Raw genomic sequence first — 21,533 nt, forward strand, 5'->3', positions numbered from 1 at the left:
GTCATTTTCTTATTGACCAAAATAGACTTAACCAACAGGATATAAAATCGGTCTACCTTTTGTGTTAACATTCTTAACACACAGTATTTCTGCTTTAATAACAAAACCTATTTTCTTTTCCTCACGCAGTTACCCTTTCCTTTGCTGATTTGCTAATTATCAAGGATGATCTGCCAATAGGAAGACAAAGTTGATTAGCTAAAAGCCATCCTTGGGATCAAGATCCTAAGTTTCTCTCTTTCTGAAGCTTTAACTCGCAAGGGTAGGTTACACACTAGTTTTTCATGAAAAACAATTATGTCCATGAGATTATAAACTGTGGACCTGTTTGACTGTCTAATTTTAATAAAATGTTCTTTTTAACAGGACTTTCAGAACATGTTGCATTGAGATATGACAGCCTTTATAAAGAAGGTTTAGAAGATACAGCGCTCGATGCAATACTCGCAATGATCTGATCTGCATTTTCATACAATATCTGGAAGATATATTCTAACAAAAAAGTTGGACTCGCTCATCGATCTTCTCTTGGTAATGATAAAAAATATATATTTTCTTTGTCCAAAGTGAGGAAAATGGAGACTCCTTTTACTGTCTTATATAGCATCTGCACTGTTATCAAAGAGGCAACGTGAATCTTAATTTCATGTAACAATTATTTAGAACATACATTCAACAATGTTATGTTCAAGGAAAAAAAAGCAAGCAAATCTAAATGACTCTACAACCATCGCTGTTCCATCGATTAAGGGTCATGGATATCTGGATTATACTATTCAAAACCATCCTTCCAAAGCACTTGAAACGATGGATGACCTTAGGAGGAATAACCAGCTCTGTGACCTTGTCTTGAGGGTTAGTTACAACGGTCAAGTTGAAGATTTTCATGTACACAAAGTTGTACTTGCTTCATGTAGTTCCTTTTTTAGGGCTATGTTCACTAATAATTTTCGTGAGTGCCATGCACGGGAAGTCACTATCAAAGACATTTGTCCCATTGTGATGCAGAAGTTGATAGAATTTGCCTACACTTCACGGATAACAGTAGGGGAGAAATGTGTTTTACATGTACTTTTGGCTGCCATGAGATATCAAATGGAAGATGTAGCCAAAGCTTGCAGTGACTTCCTTGTTAAACACCTGGATGCCAGTAATGTCATTGGCATTTCCAATTTTGCTGAACAGATAGGCTGCACAGAGCTCTACAGCAAAGGAAGGGAGTACATCAATATGCACTTCAGTGAGGTAAGTTCAAATACATTTTTCTGCTCTAAATACTGTCAGCCCTTAGAGTGCCTGTGTCTATTAACCCCTAGAGTGCTACCTACATAAATATTATAAGGGGCTAGAGTGCAAGCTACGTACTGTGTACGTATCAGCACCTTGGGTATGGGAAATACCTTTACCTGCCATCCCAGGTGACGCTACGGATAGACGACTCCTCCTTACCTGAGATAGGGCAGGACTCAAAAACTTTAAAAGCCCCTCCCCTCCTACTATGCCGCGTGAATAACAAATATGATGCAAAAAAATGTTATTGAAAAGGAAGGGAGGGAACAAACGTGTCACCGGGGATTGGCAGGGAAAAGATGCTCTCGGTAAGCAGAACTTCCTGTTTCCCTGCCATCCCAGGTGACACTACGGATAGATAGATATACCATCAGATCGATCTCGGGTAAACCCCACTGCCGGACGATGAACCTGAAAGCCGCTGGATGCAGAGCCCACTCGGCACTCAGGAAATCCGCTTGAGTATTCTATGTCCCTTGAACATCACATTGAGTGTGCTGCCTATTTTAACAATATAAAAGTGAAAGCCAGAAACTTAGTGAAAGCTCTTGGGTTTTTAGGGGGCCTTAAACAAAAAAGACACCTTTTACTTTATTGAGATGCAAATGTATTTATTTATAAACGACCAAGGAAAATAGCTATACTTCTAGGTGTGATGTTGCAGTATTCACACTTGATGCCCCATACATCTGATTTTGAGATCCACTGCATAAATCAATAGGGTTGTATCAGCACTGCAGTAATCCAATTTAGGCCAATAGGTACGTTAACCAGTAGAATGGTTTGTTTGGTCTATTCCATAAGAAGTCCCTTGAGATTGCATACCTGCACATGTAAATGCTTGCAAAACAGCTGGTATATTCAACTGTTTTTGCAAGTATGTTTAAGTGGATAAATCTTTATTGCAATGCATCCTCTTACCACTTGCAGACCCTTGTATGCATACGAGTATAAACTCACTCCCCAGCAATCAGCCCCCATTTTAGAATCTGGAATGGAATTTGATTTTTTTTTTACTTTGCTTCAGGCTTTTTTTTATTTAGTGTGGCTGCTTTTCTTGTGCCAATTCATTTTTATTTATTTACTTCTGTTTGAGACAAGTGTTTTTCAGGTTGCTAGCATCTTGTGGGTTAATGAATCAACTTTTATTAGCTCAACTGTTGAGTGTTAATTTATGAGTGCAAATGTGAGTTTGCAACAGCGTATTTGTGAGTTGGACTTTAGTTCTACAAGTTCTATCTACAGTTTAGTAAATAGACATATGTGACTCTGACATGTTGTGTCTCAGGGCACTTCATCATCTATTTTAATCGTATTGAAAATCTTAGTAAACACCAGCAAAGTTGAAATAATAAATCTTTAAGTTCCACACTGAAATTTTAGTTAATAACTTGGCAAACCTACACAGTGGTAGATATGGTTCTGTATGACCACAGTAATGTGACTGTTTCAATTGAATTCACAGGTAACAAAGGAGGAAGAGTTTTACAATTTAACACATTGTCAACTCCTGGATTTGGTCAACCAAGAAAGTCTGAATGTTCTGTGTGAAAGTGAGGTCTACAATGCATGTTTGAGGTGGATGCAGTGGGATTTGAACAACAGAGCACAGTATTTTCATGTCTTGCTAAACGCGGTTCATATTTATGCACTACCACCAAAGTTTCTGGCAGTTCAGCTACAACAGTGCCCCATACTTCATAAGGAGATTTCCTGCAGGGCATACCTGTCCAAGATATTCCAGGAAATGTCTTTGCACAAGCCTCTTCCCCGTGCCAAACTTCGAGGCAATCAGTTGATATATGTAGCTGGTGGATACCTCCAAAGCTCTTTGGACTCTATGAACGCATATAACCCACAAACTGATGAATGGGTGAAGCTTGCCGATATGTTAGAACCAAGGAGTGGGCTTGGAGCCTGCATTGTCTTTGGTCTGTTCTACGCAGTGGGTGGGAGGAATCATTCTTCAATAGAAAACACAGACTCTGATTCCTTAGCTTGTTTTAATCCTGTGACCAACCAGTGGACTGCAAAAGCCTCAATGAATGTAGCCAGGAACCGTGTTGGAGTTGCTGCTATAGATGGTGCCATTTATGCTGTTGGTGGCTCCTGTGGATCTGAACATCATAAAAGTGTTGAAAAGCAAGTAAAATGATAAGCATGACACATTAAAATAAGCACAAATGGTTATGGGTAATCATTGTGGTCAATGCAAAATTAGAAATTGGCCAGGCTCCAAATTTGAACTTTTAAAAAAGTAGAAAAAATGTGTATAGGCATATGCACTATAACTTACAAATCTGTGTTCTTTACAATAGGGCTGCTAAGCGATATAAGATTATCACTGTAGGTCAGTGCCCTCCTGTTCACACAAGTTCAAAATTGTGAAACAGTAAACTTCCAGTTAAATGCTGTCCAGTGCGGTGGCACAACTATAATACCATCATATAGGCATATAAAATCTATGTGAAAAGCATGTGCAAATGATGTATGTGTAGCTGAGTTTAGATCCCAATAGTCTTGAATGGGTTAGACAGTGCCTGAGTGCCTGAACAGAGGCTTGTAGTCAATGGAGTATATTTGGAGCAAGGTCTTGTTATCAGGTGGGTGCCCATTCTCTTTAATATTTTTATTAGTGATATTGCAGGAGGTCTTCATGGAAAGGTATGTATTTTGCGTACGACACAAAGATTTGCAACATGGTTGATGTTCCTGGGGGGATAAGACAAATGGCAAATTATTTGGGTAAACTGGAAAAATGATGAGAGGGGGGTTATAAGAGAAACAGTTAAATACTTAAATGGAATCAACGTGATAAAAGTTATATCAGGAAATATTACTTTACTGAAATGCATGGTAGGGGATGCATGGAATAGCCTTACAGCATAAGTGGTAGAGATTAATACAGTAAAGACGTTTAAGCAAGGATAGGCATAAGGCCAAGCTAGATATGAGATAAGGCCAGGGACTACGGAACGTATTCAGGGGTTGGTCAGACAAGATGGGTCGAATAGTTCTTACCTGTCGTCACTTTCTATATTTCTATTCTTATATGAGGATTTTTATTAGATTCTTGCTGACATTTGACTGTACTTCGCGCATTCTGGTTCCAGTGATGCAAGAAGCTGGGTATGTTAGTTGAGCTCCATAGATGTGTGTATTCCTATTCGTACGAATTGCAAGCTTACTACTTTACAGGCAGATGGAGGTGATTTTGGTGAACATTTCTCCAAAATTATCAGTATCAGAATAATATCACTAAATCTAAAATAAAATTAAAAAAAATCACTCTTTTTGATGTACACTCACTGGCCACTTTATTAGGTACACCTGTTCATCTGCTTTTTAACACAGCATAGCTAACCAGCCAATCACATGGTAGCAACTCAATCCATTTAGGCATGTAGACAACTTGCTGAAGTTAAAACTGAGCATCAAAATGAGGAAGAAAGGGGATTTAAGTGACTTTGAACGTAGCAAGATTGTTGGTGCCAGACGGGCTGGTCTGAGTATTTCAGAAACTGCTGATCTACTGGGATTTTCACGCACAACCATCTCTATGGTTTACAGAGAATGGTCTGAAAAAGAGAAAATATCCAGTGAGCGGCAGTTGAAATCAGAGGAGAATGGGCAGACTGGTTTGAGATGACAGAAAGGTAACAGTAACTCAAATAACCACACGTTACAACCAAGGTATGCAGAATACCATCTCAGAAAAATGTTGAACCTTGAAGATGGGCTACAGCAGCAGAAGACCACCCCGGGTGCCACTCCTGTCAGCTAAGAACAGGAAACTGAGGCTGCAATTCGCACAGGCTCACCAAAATTGGACAATGGAAGACTGGAGGAAAGTTGCCTGGTTTGATGAGTCTCAATTCCAGCTGCAACATTCAGATGGCAGGGTCCAATTTTGGCATAAATAACATAAAAGCATGGATCCATCCTGCCTTGTATCAACGGTTCAGGCTGCTTTATTGAACATGACAATGAGTTTACTGTACTCCAACGGTCTCCACAGTTATCAGATCTCAATCCAATAGAGCCCCTTTAGGATGTGGTAGAACGAGAGATTTGCATCATGGGTGTGCAGCCGACAAATCTGCAGCAACTGCGTGATGCCAGCATGTCCATATGGACCACAATCTCTGAGGAATGTTTCCAGCACCTTGTAGAAAGTATGCCAGAAAGAATGAAGGCAGTTCTGAAGGCAACCCGGTAATAGCAAGGTGTACCTAATAAAGTCGCCAGTGAGTGTATGTGAGAGAAGACAACATAAACGGGGAATAAGTAAAGTCAATTAAGGGAATTTCATAAATGAGGATAAAGATCTATCTGACTGCTTACTTAAAAACTTTTGTTTTTACAAAGGTGAGTTTGCTTGTTGGCCAAGATAAACAGAATGAAATTCTGTGAAACAGGTGTGCTCACAGAGAAAGTTATTAAAAGAGCTCTGAAGTGTCCTGGCAAAACAGCTGGCAGACTTATTTAACAGTCACTGTTGACAGGAATAGTTCCAGAAGACTGGGTATAGGCAAATGTAGTAGTAACATTCCACACACAAAAGGTAGCTAGGAAGACTCGCCAACTACAGACCAGTAAGTCTTACATCAATGGTGGGCAAATGAATGGAAACCATGCAAAATGATAGGATTGTTACATATCTGGAAGTAAATGATTTGCATGATCAGGGTTTAATATATAACTTTATTTTTTTAGTGGTTTACTAAGGTAGTAGACCAGGGAGGAGCTGTTGATATCGCCTACCTAGATTTTAGTGAGGCATTCAACACTATCCCCCATAGAAAACTTTTAAATAAATTGCCTTTGGGTTTAGCACAAGTGTGACAGCTGCAGTTTAATGTTGATAAATGTAAAATAACGCACATGGGATGTAAGAAGAGATGAACTTGTAACTATTTCTGATGACTTAATGGTAAGCAATAAAGGTTCAGAAAAAGCAGGCAGGGTGGTGGGTTGTATAGTGAGAGACATTAGCAGACTATAGGTCTTAGAGGTAATGTAAGGAAGTTCTGCTTTACTGAGAGGCTAGTAGATAAATGGAACCGTCTCCTAGCAGTGGTGCAGGATAATACAATGGGGGTTTGAATCCCTTTCATCAGGAAAAATCAGCATTGGTGTAGTTAACCCCTTCGCGACCTTTGCCGGTTCAGGACCGTCATAACAAGAAGGTCACTAAATGACCTTTGACGGTCCTGAACCGTCAAAAAATTTAATAAGCTTAGAAAGTGATCAAGGATCACTTTCTTCGCTTAAACGGCCTTGCTGCAATGCCTCGATGTCGAGGCATTCAGCAAGGCCGAGATCGGCATCGGGGGCCATGTCTGGCCCCTTCCCGGGGCGTCAACAGCCGCCATACATTGTATGGCGGCGGACGCCCGTTTTAAAAGCGTTTAGGAGGCGATCAACGATCGCCTCCTAAACTTAAATGGTGTCGCTGGAATGCCTCGATCAGGAGGCATCCAGCGACACCAAACACTTACCTCTGGGTGGGCTGTGACCGCTCCGGAGAGCGGTCACAGCCGCCGCTGCCGGTGATCTTCGCCATCAAGCAAGATGGCGGCGGCCCGGGAAATAAAACAATAAAGACGAAAAAGTTCGCTAGAGGGTCTCCAGACCCTCTAGAGAACTGGCTCCACTTGCTGGTTGAATACAGGTACTGCATTCAACCATGCAAGTCAATGGAGCCCAGCTTTCTAATCACTATGTGATTAGTAAAATATTCAAAAAAAATAAATAAAAAATGGAAAAAAAAAATTAAAAAAAATGTGCTAACATTTAAAAATAATTATGCAGTGATGTCACTAGATGAACCATCCAGTACCAGCAAAATGTGTAAAAAAAATATAAAACAAGTATTAAAAAAATAAAATAAAATTAAAAAATAAAGTTTATTATTTTGAGCAAGTGCTAAAATTTCTCAAAAATCTCAACAAAGAGTTAAAATAAAAGCACTTCAAATACCCAAGGGGTGTCTAATATATAAAAAAAATGGCTGATGGGGTAAATTGGAGTGGCCTAGCTCAAAGATAGGGCATAGGTACAGACTGACCAAAATGGAGAAAAAAAGCGCACTTCCCAAATGTGGCATTTTAAATCTGAAACAACCCGACAAACCCATGCATGTCGGGTATCACTGCACTCAGGAGATGTCCCTGAACACACATTGGCGTGTTGTTTGACAGTGGCATATACCAGAACCTGTATATCTTTAACTAAAGTACAATTTGTGTGAAAAAAAATTAAAAAAAAATTACTATTACAAAGTTTGACAAAGTGTAGTTCTATAATTGGTGCATGGAAAGGGTTAAAATAACAGCATTTGGAATACCCTGGGGTGTCTAGTTTTCAAAAATATATGGTTTGAATGGGTTAAATTGAGTTAACCGGCTTCAAAGATATTCCAAAGAGGAGAGGGAGGCACAATGACCAAATGACCACCTGAATTACGCATGCCCCAAAAGTAGCCTTTTACCAGCCAAACAATCTGACAAACCCATGCATGTGGGGTATCGCTGTACTCAGGAGATGTTGCTGAACACATATTGGGGTGTTGTTTGACAGTGACATATAACAGCACCTGTATATCTATAACTAAAGTACAATTTGTGTGGAAAAAAAAATAAAAAAAATTACTATTACAAAGTTTGACAAAGTGTAGTTGTATAATTGGTGCATGGAAAGGGTTAAAATAACAGCATTTGGAATACCCTGGGGTGTCTAGTTTTCAAAAATATATGGTTTGAATGGGTTAAATTGAGTTAACCGGCTTCAAAGATGTTCCAAAGAGGAGATGGAGGCAGACTGACCAGATTTGTTAAAAAAGATTTGGAAATCATAAAACGCTGCTTGTACTTATTGCCCTATAACTTACAAAAAACAGCAAAAAAACATAAAAACATTGGGTATTTCTAAACTCAGGACAAGTAGTAGAATCTATTTAGCTAGTTTTTTTACTTGCTTTTTTAGGTGAGTAAAAGATTTTTCAAATAAAAGTCATAAAATGTGTTTTTTTTTCTATTTTGCACCATGTTTTTTTTGGTATCTTAAGAAAGCCCATCTTGTCCTGAAAAAAACAATATATAACTTATGTGGGTACACTAAATGGGTGAGGAGAAAATTACAGCTGAACACAAGCACCACAAAAGTGTCAAAACAGCCTCGGTCCCACAGGGTACAAAACGAAAAATGAGCCCGGTCCTTAAGGGGTTAAAGGATCCCAGTAGTTCCTAATAGTTCAGCATAAAATAACTTAATTTACTGGATGTATTTGTTGGTATCACATAGGGAGCAAGAGAGGTGGACAAAGAAACAGACAGAATATAATGTGGATTAGTCAGGGCTATGTTCCTCTCCTCCACCCAGGAGATAAGGCACTACTGATCAATGAGCTGCCATGCCCATGTCTCCAGGGCACAACCATAGCAATTCCTTGTATTTGTATAATTGATCTATAATCAGAAGAAAAAAAAATTCTGTAACCAGTGTTACTTCTTTTGCTCATTTTGTTTATTTTTCATAATTATTTAGTTTTATATGCTAGCCCAGACTCAGGACTTAAGTATTATTATAGAAGAGTGTGTCCCATTAGACCATATTTTTTTGGAGGAGACCTTTTATTTATTTATTTTGGAGGAATAGTTTTTTTGTAAGTAGCTTACCTAGTAATGTGTGCTTTTACTTTAACTATAAGAGCAGGAAAATGTTTTCAACAATACAGGGCGTGCATGTGGGACTAATACTAATGCAAGAGAAGTGGTAATTGCTCTTCTTATCGATTGTCCAGGTATTAAGTTGGAAGAATTTAGCAGGTGGTTAATTGTTCATTAGGTTCAAATATGGAATAAAAAGACACAGAAACCTTTAACCAAGATTCTGCCTGCATCTTTTCTATGTTCCTTAAAATGACCAGGTATAAAGATTATTCAGTGTATGGCTTCACTCTTTAATTGTAGGTATGATCCAGACAGAAACGAATGGACATGTGTAGCCTCAATGTCTGTTGCACGTATTGGTGCCGGAGTGACTGCATGCAGAGGACTCCTCTATGCAGTTGGTGGATTTGATGGAGAAAACCGTTTGAATAATGTTGATTGCTATCATCCTGATATAGACCAATGGCATCCGGTGGCACCCATGCAGAGTGTCAGGAGTGGGGCAGGTAACTTTTTTTAATTTGCTTCTGGATGGGATGGCTAGTAGAAATTTCCATGTTAAAAGGATAGTTTAGAGTCCCATATAGTCTCACCAGCAAAATGCCAAGACATAAAAGTGTCTGCTTTTTGATGGACCAATTTCCCCTTCTCTCTTAAGTTCTTCCACAGGAGCAAGATTTATTCTTTTATGCATAGGAGATTATTGAAACTGTTGATTAGACTAAAGGTCTTTCAAAATGTGGAAAATTGGCCACCTGCTCCATGGACCTGACCACTGCCAAAATTTTTATTCATGCACAGAGCGGCTACCAATCAGTAGTTTCTCTTCTCCACATACACAGCATTGCTTTTACAAGTACATTTTAGGCACCTCTTTTTAGCTATAGTCCCCCATGTACTCTAACAAGCAAGAGATCCACTGGGGTATCCCACTACACTATGAATTTAAGATTTTAGAAATCACTACAAATTGGGATCCGCAATGTCAAATGAATGCAGCTGGCCATCTGAACTCACTTTGGCACCCATGGTATCTCTTATGTAGCTACATAGGGTCCTCGTATTCAACAGCATTACCTTATTAAGCTGAATATTATGTGGGATCTGCTTAAATACACATGCTTTGAATTAAACTCGTTAAAGAGGTACTTAAAATGTTTTCCTTGTATGTACAGGTGTGGTAGCTCTCGACAATTATATTTTTGCTATTGGTGGATACGATGGTAGGTATCAGCTAAACAGTGTAGAACGATACAACATTGACCGAAACTGCTGGGAGACTGTTAGTCCTATGAAATACAGGCGGAGCGCACATGGATTAGCTCTACACCAAGGAAAAATATATGCTCTCGGTAAGAGTCTTATAATAATTTTAGGAATATTCCCATATGCCATTGGGATATAGGTCAAACTTGCCATTCTAGTTAAAACTCTTCTGTTGCATTGAGCTGGGTGTAATTTTGGAGGGAATGTACAATGCATTAACATACAGATGTACTGAAAACCAAAATGTGCTATGGTCGTGCTACAAAAATGCTATATATGTACCTATAAATTTGGAATTTACCCCTGCTTAACAGGATAATGTTATCTGGATTGTTGGCATCTATGTTGCTGTATCGTAAACCTGCAATATTGAATTATTACTTTTTATTTTTTTTGGGGGACTTAAAGCCTTAAAACCTTTGCTTGTCATATTAGTGTAAGAGTTAGCCCCTGGATATATTGTCCTGTATACAGAAGGATATAGATGTATTGGATATACAGAACCACCCTGTGGTGTAATGAAATCAATCTTCTGTTCTGCTTGAGCTATGGGTGTTTTATAGTCTTCTGCTTATTTTATTAAACAGATTTCATTTTTGAAATTCATATTTATTTTAACATTTATTATAACATTGTATAGAAAACAAAGGGGAAGCAAAAAGGTATGCAGTGTGCAACAGAGTATGTCGCAGTAGATGAGTACTTAAACACGCATTAACGCATTTATCATAAGCGTTAATCACCACAACAATCTGTTATTTTTTTTCTTTTTACTGCAGGTGGCTATAATGCAGAAGGCTTTCTCTCATCTGTTGAGTGCTATTGCCCCGAAAGAAATGAGTGGACAGAAGTGACGGAAATGCCCATAGGATGCAGTGGCATGGGGGTGTCTGTAACCATGGAACCGTGTCCAAACAGTATTACTGACCCTGAAGAGGTTTGACTAACAGTATTAAGGTCTACATATAAAAACCATCTCTGAACAATGTAAAGAAGAGAGAGCTTTCAAATACTTTCTTGTTGATTTCATTACATTTGACCAATCATGTCTCTTACACTGATATTGAGATGTTTCTTAAAAAAATGGCTTAAGATGGAATCACAGATTTATACGAATATAGTTTTTTCATTATTTATGATTTTTTATTATTATATGTCTTAGAGAAGGTAAAACATTTGAATAAAACGTTATTCTAACGCAGACCGCACTAGGATTAACATTTCACCAGATCCTAGGCCAGGTATCAAAATAGCTTGTAGTGGCCCAAGTGGAACCCCCATTTCTCTAGGGTTCCTAGGCCAGGTACCAAAGCATTTTTCACATTTCTTGGTATTATGAGGACAACAGTGCCTGGAATGTCAGGATGAACATGATTGAAACATAGAAAGACTAAGACATAACAGTTTTACTATAAGTCTATAATATTTTACACTCAATAAGTCACAGGGGCAGTTTGGCCTGTTTAAAAAAAGCACATGAGGACCAAAATCCAGTCACCAAGGCAAATAAAGTCTAGCCCAGCTATATTTCTAACACATGCATTATGGTTGAGTTCAGTGTCAAGTTGTGACAGTATGGTTTTATAATACATGTGTTGTCCAATGTTACGGCAAGCCTTATAACATATACAATTTTTCCTTGAGTGGAGGATTGCCAAGCAATACAGACATCTTTCTTTTAAGTTTTCTAAACTTTATTAAATAATGTCGGCCATAAGGTATGTGCTGGAGAGCCATATAAAGTGAGTGAGGCATTTTACTTGGGGTGTTTGTGTCTAAATGGTTATTTCTAACCAACCATTTGTCATCAGGTGGGAACCGGCCCCAAACTATGGTCAAGGGCCACTATATCACTGTTTACTGATGATGGATTCCATGGTCATTAACTGCATGGGGTTAGAAGGAAATTTTACTTGTAATAAGACTAAGAGGGAGGACAGGATAATTTGGTGCTACCATCATCTGAAAACTACCTTTCTGTAAACCACAATCACACATATCAAGCTTTAAAAGAATGGCCCTTAACAACTCATTCCTTGCTGGCGCCCTCATTCATAATTAAGCGTCTGACGTAGAAAGAAACGTGATTGGCTCCCAAGACTGGCTGTGATACAGATTTAGATAAAGATTCAATGAAAATTACATTATTTTATTTGCTCATTAGCAGACCATTATTGTTAGTGTTTATAACAGAACTTTACAAGGCAAGGCCAGTAGGTAGGCCAATTTTATGTGCAATTGGTGACTTTATGTCTGTCAGTGTTCTGCTCACTAAACACCTTAACATCACCATCTAATTTTTTAATTGGTCCATAGTCTGTTGGGTTAATCACATTTTATTCTACCTGTTGGTATTATTAAATATGAATTATTTAACATTGGAAACTTCTGTCTTGAATAATAATAATTTTGCAATTATGTATACATATAAGCATACGATGTAAATTATAATTTATATAAATGTAACAAATGTATATCTACCAACACTAATGTAAATATGTACTGAGCTGTAAATTATCAAGTATATATTAAATAATTTGAAGGTCTTTTCTCTTTTGTTTTGTGCATTGTTTGAGATCCCAAGATATTATTATTATACAAGAATGCTCCAGTGCCACAACACACCACCTATATTCCATAATGACCTCAACTCTGTTACCATCATTGACAAAAACACGGCAACTATGGTTTCAGTGTCAGTTTGCAATACTGTTACAATCTATCGGCACTGCTAACATATGATAAAATTTCACTACAATGTTCACTGAGAGGATGAGATTGATGCTCATCTACTATAATGCAAGTGTCAATTCAGTAGTTTAGTGCAGCAAATGTTCTGGTGTGGCGTGGATTAAAGAAGCTGTAGTATATTAGTTTATTTTTGATATAGAGGTGCTGCAGTAGACTTTATTCCCATTGTTATCAGCGACTACAGACGATTTGGAAATGTCTGAGAGGAAATGACTCCAGTTTTTGTGGGATGGCCAGAGACAGTGGCAGGCGCTTATGAAAAACTAGTCGGATAACACCTGTAGTAGTCAGATGACCCCTGTAGGCTAAAACCTTTTTGCTCAGAGTCAGAACTACCACAAGCCGCATGCAACAGCAGTTCCGAACATCCTCGTGCTAGTAGTGCTAAAATCTTGTCTAACCCACCTACCAAAAGTAATGGGCAATTTTAATTACTACCAAGGACACAGACGTGTCATATGCTAGTGCCTTGGGGGATCAAAGCTGAAGATTGCTTGTATACTATTCTATAGTAAAGCACAGAATAAAGCAACTAGCAGTACTACCACTGGTGCCATCACTGGAATATTCCTACCTTCCCTAAGTAAAGATGGGCAGGCACTGTTAGATGATAGAAGCAGATCTATATTTGGGCCAGAGTAAAAAAAAAAGTAGGAGGGAAGGTAAACATTTGCAGCAGAACTGGGTCTTACCACCATCACTAAAACTCTTGTGGAAAAAATAAAAATGCTAGTACCGCTAGCTGTGGTTAAGGTGAGGAGAAGTGAGGGGAAGGGAGGCAGTATGCATGTATGGCTATGTACATTGTGTATAAGTGTTTGTATGTGAGCATATATGTATGTGTGTGTCAGAATGTGTGTGTGTATTAATGTGTGAGCATAGACAAAGTTGGCACCGTTAATCTGTTTCAAGACAAAGATAGCATTGTTAAACTGTTTGGGGACAACAACTGTATGTCAGAGAAAGGCTGTTTGGGCACAAGTTGGCACTGTTAAGCTGTTAGGGCACAAAGCTGGCAATATGTCAGCACAAAACCTTAATACACCACTGTATATAAGTACTATAAAGAAGGAAAGCTTCACACACACTGCTCAGATATACAAAACTATTCACTATTTAAGAATGTGCACTAATGTAAATACCCCCCCCCCCCGAATTGGCCAACATCCCAACTTCTTGTTGTTTAAAAATCACTTCCTTGTGAAGTGAATGTGCTTTCCTTGATGCAAAACATCATAACATTAAATGAAAAAGTAAAAATAACCTGACACAGAACAGGCTGCAGTGCTGCTATTCTTGCCATTATTCTTGCCACTGACTGGCTCTTTGAGCACTAATCAGAGTTCTCCTGAATTAGTGCTGGAACTAATTGCAGGTGAAAATATGACATGCGAAGAGATGTGTTTGGGCAAACATATCTCCTACAGAGTTGCTACCCCAGGGGTGGGAAAAGGGGCAACTGCGTGTAATTTAAAGGGAGCACACAGCTATCATATGCATTAAAAGACATATGAAGGCTGGAGTGTTCTTTTAACACATTGCTTCATTTTTCCTTGGGTGATGGAATAGGGGTGATCTTCTTTGTGTTATAGAAAAACCACCAATGACAGTGCCCCATACTTGTTTGATCTTGTCCGATCAATTGTCAGATTGGGTGCTACAGTGTGAGGCCACCATATGGATACACCTGGCCACAAAAATATACCATGCAGCTGCACATATATAGCTACATCCCCTGTCCAGCCCTGGTGTTGTGTGTGGTATACTGTTCTCCAAAATCAATTCTGACCTTGAATAAACATGTCTCTGTTTTATCTTCAGGAAACCCTTTGTATGATTAAATATTTTATGAATACACATAGGTGCTTTTTTATAAAGAGGAACCCATGGAAAATAAGGTAAATGGCTCTGTTTTATCTCCAGGAAACAGGAAGTTCTACTTACCGAGAGCTTCTTTTCCCTGTCAATCCCTGGTGACACTAAGGATAGACTCCTCCTCCGTACCTGATAGGGCAGGACTCAAAACTTTAAAAGGGCCCTCCCCTCCTACTAACACCAGTGAATACCAAAGACCACACAGGCAAAGCAATCTGATGCAACAAAATTTATTGAAAAGAAGGGAGGGAACAAAAACGTGTCACCAGGGATTGACAGGGAAAAGAAGCTCTCGGTAAGTAGAACTTCCTGTTTCCCTGCCATCCCAGGTGACACTAAGGATAGATTTACCAAAGAAGAAGGGTGGGCAAACTAAGGAGACAAAACAGCCTCAAGGACCTTCCGACCGAAAAGAGAGTCCTCCTGAGCCATCTGGTCGAGACGGTAATGCTGCACAAAAGCGTGGAGAGTCCGCCAAGTAGCCGCCTTGCAGATCTGGTCGGGCGAAAGACAACATCTTTCAGCCCAGGAAGTGGAGACTGCCCTAGTAGAGTGGGCACGGATCCCCACAGGAGCAGGTTGGCCGGCTGCAGAATATGCCAAGTTGATGGTTGCAACAATCCACTTAGCGATGGAAGACTTGGAGATACTGATGCCCCTGTTGGGCCCTGAAGAGGCCACGAATAAACCAGAGGACTTACGCAGGGGTAGAGTCCGTTCCAAATAGATGGTGAGGCATCTCTTCAGATCCAGAGTGTGAAGAACTTCTTCTTCAGCCGAGCCAGGAGCAGGAAAAAAGGTAGGCAACACGATCTCCTGGTTCTTGTGGAAAGCCGACTGAACCTTGGGTGCGAACTCAGGCGGCAGAGAGAGAACCACCTTATCCGGGAAAAAACGGAGAAACGGTTCCTTCATAGACAAAGCCTGGAGCTCACAAATCCGACGAGCGGAAGTAATCGCTACTAAGAAGGTCGTCTTTAGCGATAATAGATACAGAGAAACCGACTGAAGAGGCTCAAAAGGAGGTAATGTGAGTCTTCGAAGGACGAGATTCAGGTCCCACGGAACCATCCTGGTGACCGAACGAGGACGTATCCTGACGATGGCCTTGGCAAAACGTCTGACCACAGGCCCGAACCCGAGGAGAGCACTGATGGCAGAAATCTGCACCCGGATCGTAGAAGGCTGAAGTCCACAGTCGAATCCTTCCTGGAGGAAATCCAGAACAGAGGCAGAGGAACAGGAGGTTGGTAAAATCCCCTTGGAACAACACCAACTGTGAAATCTCTTCCAGATCTTAATGTATCGCAGAGAGGTAACCTTCTTTCTACTCTGCAGAAGAGTCTCAGCCACATGACAAGAAAAACCTTGAGCTCTCAGCAGTCCGCGTTCAATCTCCAGGCCGTCAGGTGGAACACGGCAGGGTTTGGGTGTAGGAATGGACCCTGATGTAGAAGGTCCTTCCAAGCTGGGAGCTTCAGAGGGGGAGAGAGACCTAGAGCGATCAAGTCGGAATACCAGACTCGCTTCGGCCAGTCTGGTGCTATCAGGATCACGGAGGCATGGTCCTTCTTGATCTTCTGTAGGACCCTGGAGATTAGGGCAAACGGAGGGAAAACGTATGCGAGACGGAAATTCCATTCCTGTGAGAAGGCATCTATTGCCAAGGGATGATCCTGAGGCCTGAGGGAAAAGAAGACCGGAATCTGAGCATTGTCTCTGGACGCCATCAGGTCGATCTCGGGCAAGCCCCACCGTTGGACGATTAGATTGAAGGCTATCGGATGCAGAGCCCACTCGCCGCTTAGCACAGGAGTTCTGCTCAGGAAATCTGCTTGAGAATTCAAAGTTCCTCTGAGGTGAACGGCGGACAGAGTAATGTGATGGGACTCTGCCCAAAAGGAAATCCTGAGCGATATACGGAGAAGCCGAGGACTTCTTGTGCCCCCTTGTCTGTTGACATAGGCTACCACTGCTTGATTGTCGGAACGAAGCAAAATGTCCTTGCCGGCGAGCAGATGCTCCCAGTGATGCAGAGCTTTTTCTACTGCAAGTAACTCCAGACAGTTCGAGGGAAGAAGTTTCGTAGCTGGAGACCAGAGACCCTGCACAAACAGGTCTTGATACGTCGCTCCCCATCCCTTGACGCTGGCGTCGGTGGTGAGAAGTACCTTGGAGACAAGAGACCATCTTCTCCCTGCGGCAAGGACGTTCTGTTGGAGCCACCAGGAGAGGGAAGCTCTGACTTGCGGAGGAAGACAGACACGCCTGTCCAGAGCCCATGGGTTGTCTTCCAGATGGTTGAGGACAAATCCCTGAAGTATTCTCATGTGGGCCAGAGCCCAGGGCACCGCATAATTTGCGGAGACCATCTTGCCCAGCAGGGACATGCATAACCGTAAGGAGCTGCGGTGCGCAGAGCGAATCCTGCGTACTAGGAATCGAATCCCCTCTATTCTGGCAGTCGGAAGGAAAGCTTTCCCGGAGCAGGAATCCAGACGAAGACCCAGGAACACTAGATGTTGAGAGGGAACGGTGCAGGATTTGTCCCAGTTCAGAATCCAGCCGAGATCTTGTAACGTGTTGACCACCGTGGAAAGATGAACTCGAAGAATCTGCGCCGACCGGGCATGGATAAGCCAATCGTCCAGATAAGGAATGACTGAGATTCCCTGGACACGGAGATGGGCCGCCACGACTGCCAAAAAGTTTTGTGAAGACTCTTGGTGCTGCCGACAATCCGAATGGAAGGGCTTGAAACTGGAAATGCTGGACAGTTGAACCCCGAGGAATCGCCACTCTCAGGAAACGTTGATGAGACGGATGGATGGGAACGTGGAAATATGCATCCTTTAGGTCTAATGAAGCCATGAAGTCGTTGAGGCATAAGGTGTCGAGGGTGGATCTTACGGTTTCCATCCTGAACCTGATGAACTGGAGGTGACTGTTCAAAAAACGCAAGTCTATGATTAAGCGAAGACCACGCGGTCTTTTGGGGACCAGAAAAACCGGAGAATAAACCCCTTGGCCCAATTCTGGCCAGGGGACAGGAACCAAGACTCTGAGGTCTGACAACTGCTGAATGGTGGATAACAGGACCGACCGCCTTGCCTGGTCTGGAGGAAGGTGGGAGACCAAAAAACGGTCTGAAGGTCTGGTCCGGAATTGAAGTTGATAGCCGTGCGATACAATGGCTCTTACCCAGGGGTCTCGGGTAAGTGAGAACCAACTGTCGGTGAAAAAACGGAGCCTTCCTCCCACCGGAATGGAGGAGGCGTCATGCAGCGTTCTTGGGGTCTTGAAATGCTTTGGGGAAGGCGATCCTGTCAAATCTCCCCCTTCCACGAGGGAATCTGCCTCGAAAGTTTTGTTCTCTGGACGAGGGGTTGAATCTAGAACTATGGCCTCTAGATTGTCCCGGGAAAAAAGGCCGAAAGGACTACCGTCTTTTCGAAGGAGGCTTTCGTTGAGGCATCCAATGCTTGTCCCCTGTGGTTTTCTCCAAAAGGGACTCCAGCTCTTCCCCAAATAAAGTCTTGCCCTTAAAAGGGATATTAAGAAGCTTGTTCTTAGAGGCATTATCCGCCGCCCAGGCTTTAAACCACAAGGCTCTTCTAGCTGCCACCGAAAGCGCCGAAGCTCTGGCCGTCATTCTGATGTTTTCAATTGAGGCATAACAGAGAAAATCCACGGCCAATCTCACGGCAGCAACATTCTTGAGGATAGTCTCCCTGGAGGTTTTGCCAGCAATATCCTCCTCGATCTGGGAGAGCCAAATCTTGACAGCTCTGGAAACTGAGGCAGAAGCAATTCCAGGTTTAAAGGTCGCAGCTGAAGCCTCGAAAGATTTCTTAACTGCAGCTTCGGCTTTCTTTTCCATATGGTCAGAAAAATGAGAGCCATCCTCAAGCGGCAGCGTAGTCTTCCTGGAGACCTTCATAACAGCAGTATCCACCAGCGGGGTAGCACAAAAATCAGCAAAGTTCTCATCAAAGGGAAACATGCGTTTAACCCGTCTGGACAGGTTAACCTTCCTTTCCGGGTGGTTCCATTCCTGCTTGATAATGTCAGAAAGCGCAGGATGAACAGGAAACGAGGCAGACTGCTTGGAGAAGCTGGCACCAAAGAAAGAGTCATTTTTCTGGGTGGAGGCCTCCTCCAAATGCATAGCTGACCTCACAGCAGAAATCAAAGTCTCAATTTCCTCCACCGGGAACAAAAAAGAACTTTCCTCCCGGATCACTCCTTCCTCTGAGGAACCTTCCTCTACCTCAGGATAATCAAACTCAGAGTCTGAGAACAAAGGCTGACGCCCCAGGAGAGCAGGGTCTTGTACCGCGGGAAGGTGATGATAGGCAGGAACAAGAACCGTCTGACGGAAGGCAGAGAAGGTAGACTGCATCTCCTCTTTAAGCCAGACCAAAAATTCCTTACCCCCAGACGGCTCAGAATCCGTTACAGATCTCAGGCAAGCGGAGCAGAGTTTCTTCCTTGAATCCTGCAAAGCCTTGTGACACCCGGAGCATTGGGCATGTTTAGACTTCATAACAGCTTTCTTAGGCTTGTCCTCAACAGAGGGCGGCTCAGAATTATCAGGGGCCGACATGATGAAAGATGCAACAGCACCTGACCAAAAGAAAACAGCAGGAACACACACAGTATCCAAATCACTTACCTTCTATATATACAGTGAAAAGGAGCTGAAATAGACTGGAATCTGCAACAGCAGAGAGTTTGGCGCCAAAATTTTAAATTCTGACCAAAACGAGGCTTGGAACGCACAGCCAGAAGTGCAGAAGCCCGGACCGGAAGACATCAGACGCCATATTGGCCGAAGCCAGTAAGCCGCAACAGCGGCATCTGGCCGCTGAATAGCCAGACCGGCAGGCGTCCCCGGCTATAGGAGGTGCCGGCAACCAGCCGGCATCTCCGTAAACACGGCCGGTGGAGCTGCCGCGCTAACCGCCAGGACGGCGGCCACGATCACCGCCGGGACGCCGGTGGCGGTGCAGCCGAACACCGCCGGGACGCCGGCGCCACCGCGGCCCGATCACCGCTGGGACCACGGCGCTGCGGCGGAGGACGGCGCCCGCCACGACCGGGACAAGCGTTGGGCGACGCAGCACCAGCCATCAGGCTGAGGTGCAAGGTATCCCCCAGGAATGGGGGCTTAGCCCGGGGAAACGGCTCAACCTAGAGCCTAGAAAATAATAAAAGGTAGACGAGTCCCCTACCTGGTAGGGCAGGAAAAAAAACACTGGTGTTAGTAGGAGGGGAGGGCCCTTTTAAAGTTTTGAGTCCTGCTCTATCAGGTACGGAGGAGGAGTCTATTCTTAGTGTCACCTGGGATGGCAGGGAAACCCTTTTTTATGATTAATATTTTATGAGCACACATTGGTGCCTTTTTTAAAAAGAGGAACCCATGGTAGAGGAGATCTCATGTGACCCTAGAAACCCTTGAGGCGTTATAAAAATGACAAAGAATTTATGGGTTGCTTGTTTATTTTCTTCTTGTTTGAAGCTAACAGTGGCTAAAATCAACATTTCAATCAAGAAAGCATGTTTTTTTTCCATTCATTTACAAGCTGCTTGTGTGATAGCTGGACAGGGAAGTTAAGGTCTCGCCACACTCATAGTGACTCAGCAGCTAAAACACAAAAGACATTATGAAAGAATTTCTTAAAGGGGAATTTTCAAAAAAGAAAATGTTTAGTGTACTATTTTAAAATGAATTTGTAAGCAATATTTTTTCGTTAAAAGTATTCACCCTCTTTGCGTTTTTCCTGTTTTGTTGAATTACAATCTGGATTTTTTTTTTTTTTATTTTTTTTTTTCTAAAACTATGCAGCTCCTTCTTGACTCATGACACTACAGAGATTGGAGTATCTGTCCATAGGTCCACTTTATGCTATACACTGGTTTGTTTTTTTGCCAAAAGTCATGTGGGAGACTCACATATACCCAAACACATGGAAGAAGGTACTCTGGTCAGATAAGACTAAAATTGAGCTTTCTGGCCATCATGGAAAACACTATGTCTGGCGAAAACACCACAAGAGCATCATCCTCAGTAGGGCATGGTGGTAGCAGCGTCATGCTGTGAATAGTCGTCGTCTTATAATCGAGCAAATCCGGTGTGTGTGTGTATATATATATATATATATATATATATATATATATATATATATATATATATATATATTGTGGCAGGACAGCCCGGTTACAAACACCAGCAGAATAAAAGCAAAATGTGGTTTATTGTAGCTTTCTTTAACCCCTTCGTTCCCCTATAGACGTACCGGGACGTCCAAAAAACGCCCACAAAGAAACCCCTATGGACATCCCGGTACGTCCAGCCCTTCGTGCAGCGTCAGGGACACATCCCTGTTTGACAGCCTGGACTCCCCCCTGGCAGCAGAAGCCGGCATTGCCGGCTTTCTGCTTCCCGATCTCCCGTAACAGCTTCCGGCATGAAAGCCGGTAAGCTGTTGCAGTTGAAAGTGCCCGATCGCACAGTTGCAAACACGCGATCGGGCATTCCCTTCCGGGTTGCGTCACTCTATGAGGACCTGCATAGAGATCACAGTGTGATCGGTGCAGTGGGATCGCGGGGAGGGGAGTGAGAAACCATCTCTCTCACTCCCCCTCCCGTCCTGAAAGAAAAAAGCAGAAAAAAAA

General features: G+C 42.1%; 1 protein-coding gene across 1 annotated transcript; it reads left to right on the top strand.

Annotated features, from left to right (window-relative positions):
* The first annotated feature begins 678 nt into the window (after window positions 1-678).
* Window positions 679-11,172, top strand: LOC149280860 (kelch-like ECH-associated protein 1A). The gene is made up of 5 exons (XM_089500037.1): window positions 679-1,245; window positions 2,756-3,432; window positions 9,264-9,469; window positions 10,139-10,315; window positions 11,009-11,172. The coding sequence occupies exons 1-5, from the start codon at window positions 679-681 to the stop codon at window positions 11,170-11,172; spliced, it is 1,791 nt and encodes a 596-aa protein (XP_089356163.1).
* The last annotated feature ends 10,361 nt before the right edge of the window (window positions 11,173-21,533 follow it).

This window comes from Sceloporus occidentalis, unplaced genomic scaffold, assembly GCF_023333645.1.
Source record: "Sceloporus occidentalis isolate IW3139 unplaced genomic scaffold, rSceOcc1.0.p SCAF_145, whole genome shotgun sequence".
Lineage (NCBI taxonomy): Eukaryota > Metazoa > Chordata > Lepidosauria > Squamata > Phrynosomatidae > Sceloporus > Sceloporus occidentalis.

Excerpts from the sequence above, each read along its gene's own strand:
- LOC149280860 (XM_089500037.1), top strand. The coding sequence starts at position 679 with ATGTTATGTTCAAGGAAAAAAAAGCAAGCAAATCTAAATGACTCTACA. Across the intron at positions 9,470-10,138 it reads GAGTGTCAGGAGTGGGGCAG|GTGTGGTAGCTCTCGACAAT; the intron begins GTAACTTTTTTT and ends TTGTATGTACAG. Across the intron at positions 10,316-11,008 it reads AGGAAAAATATATGCTCTCG|GTGGCTATAATGCAGAAGGC; the intron begins GTAAGAGTCTTA and ends TTTTTACTGCAG.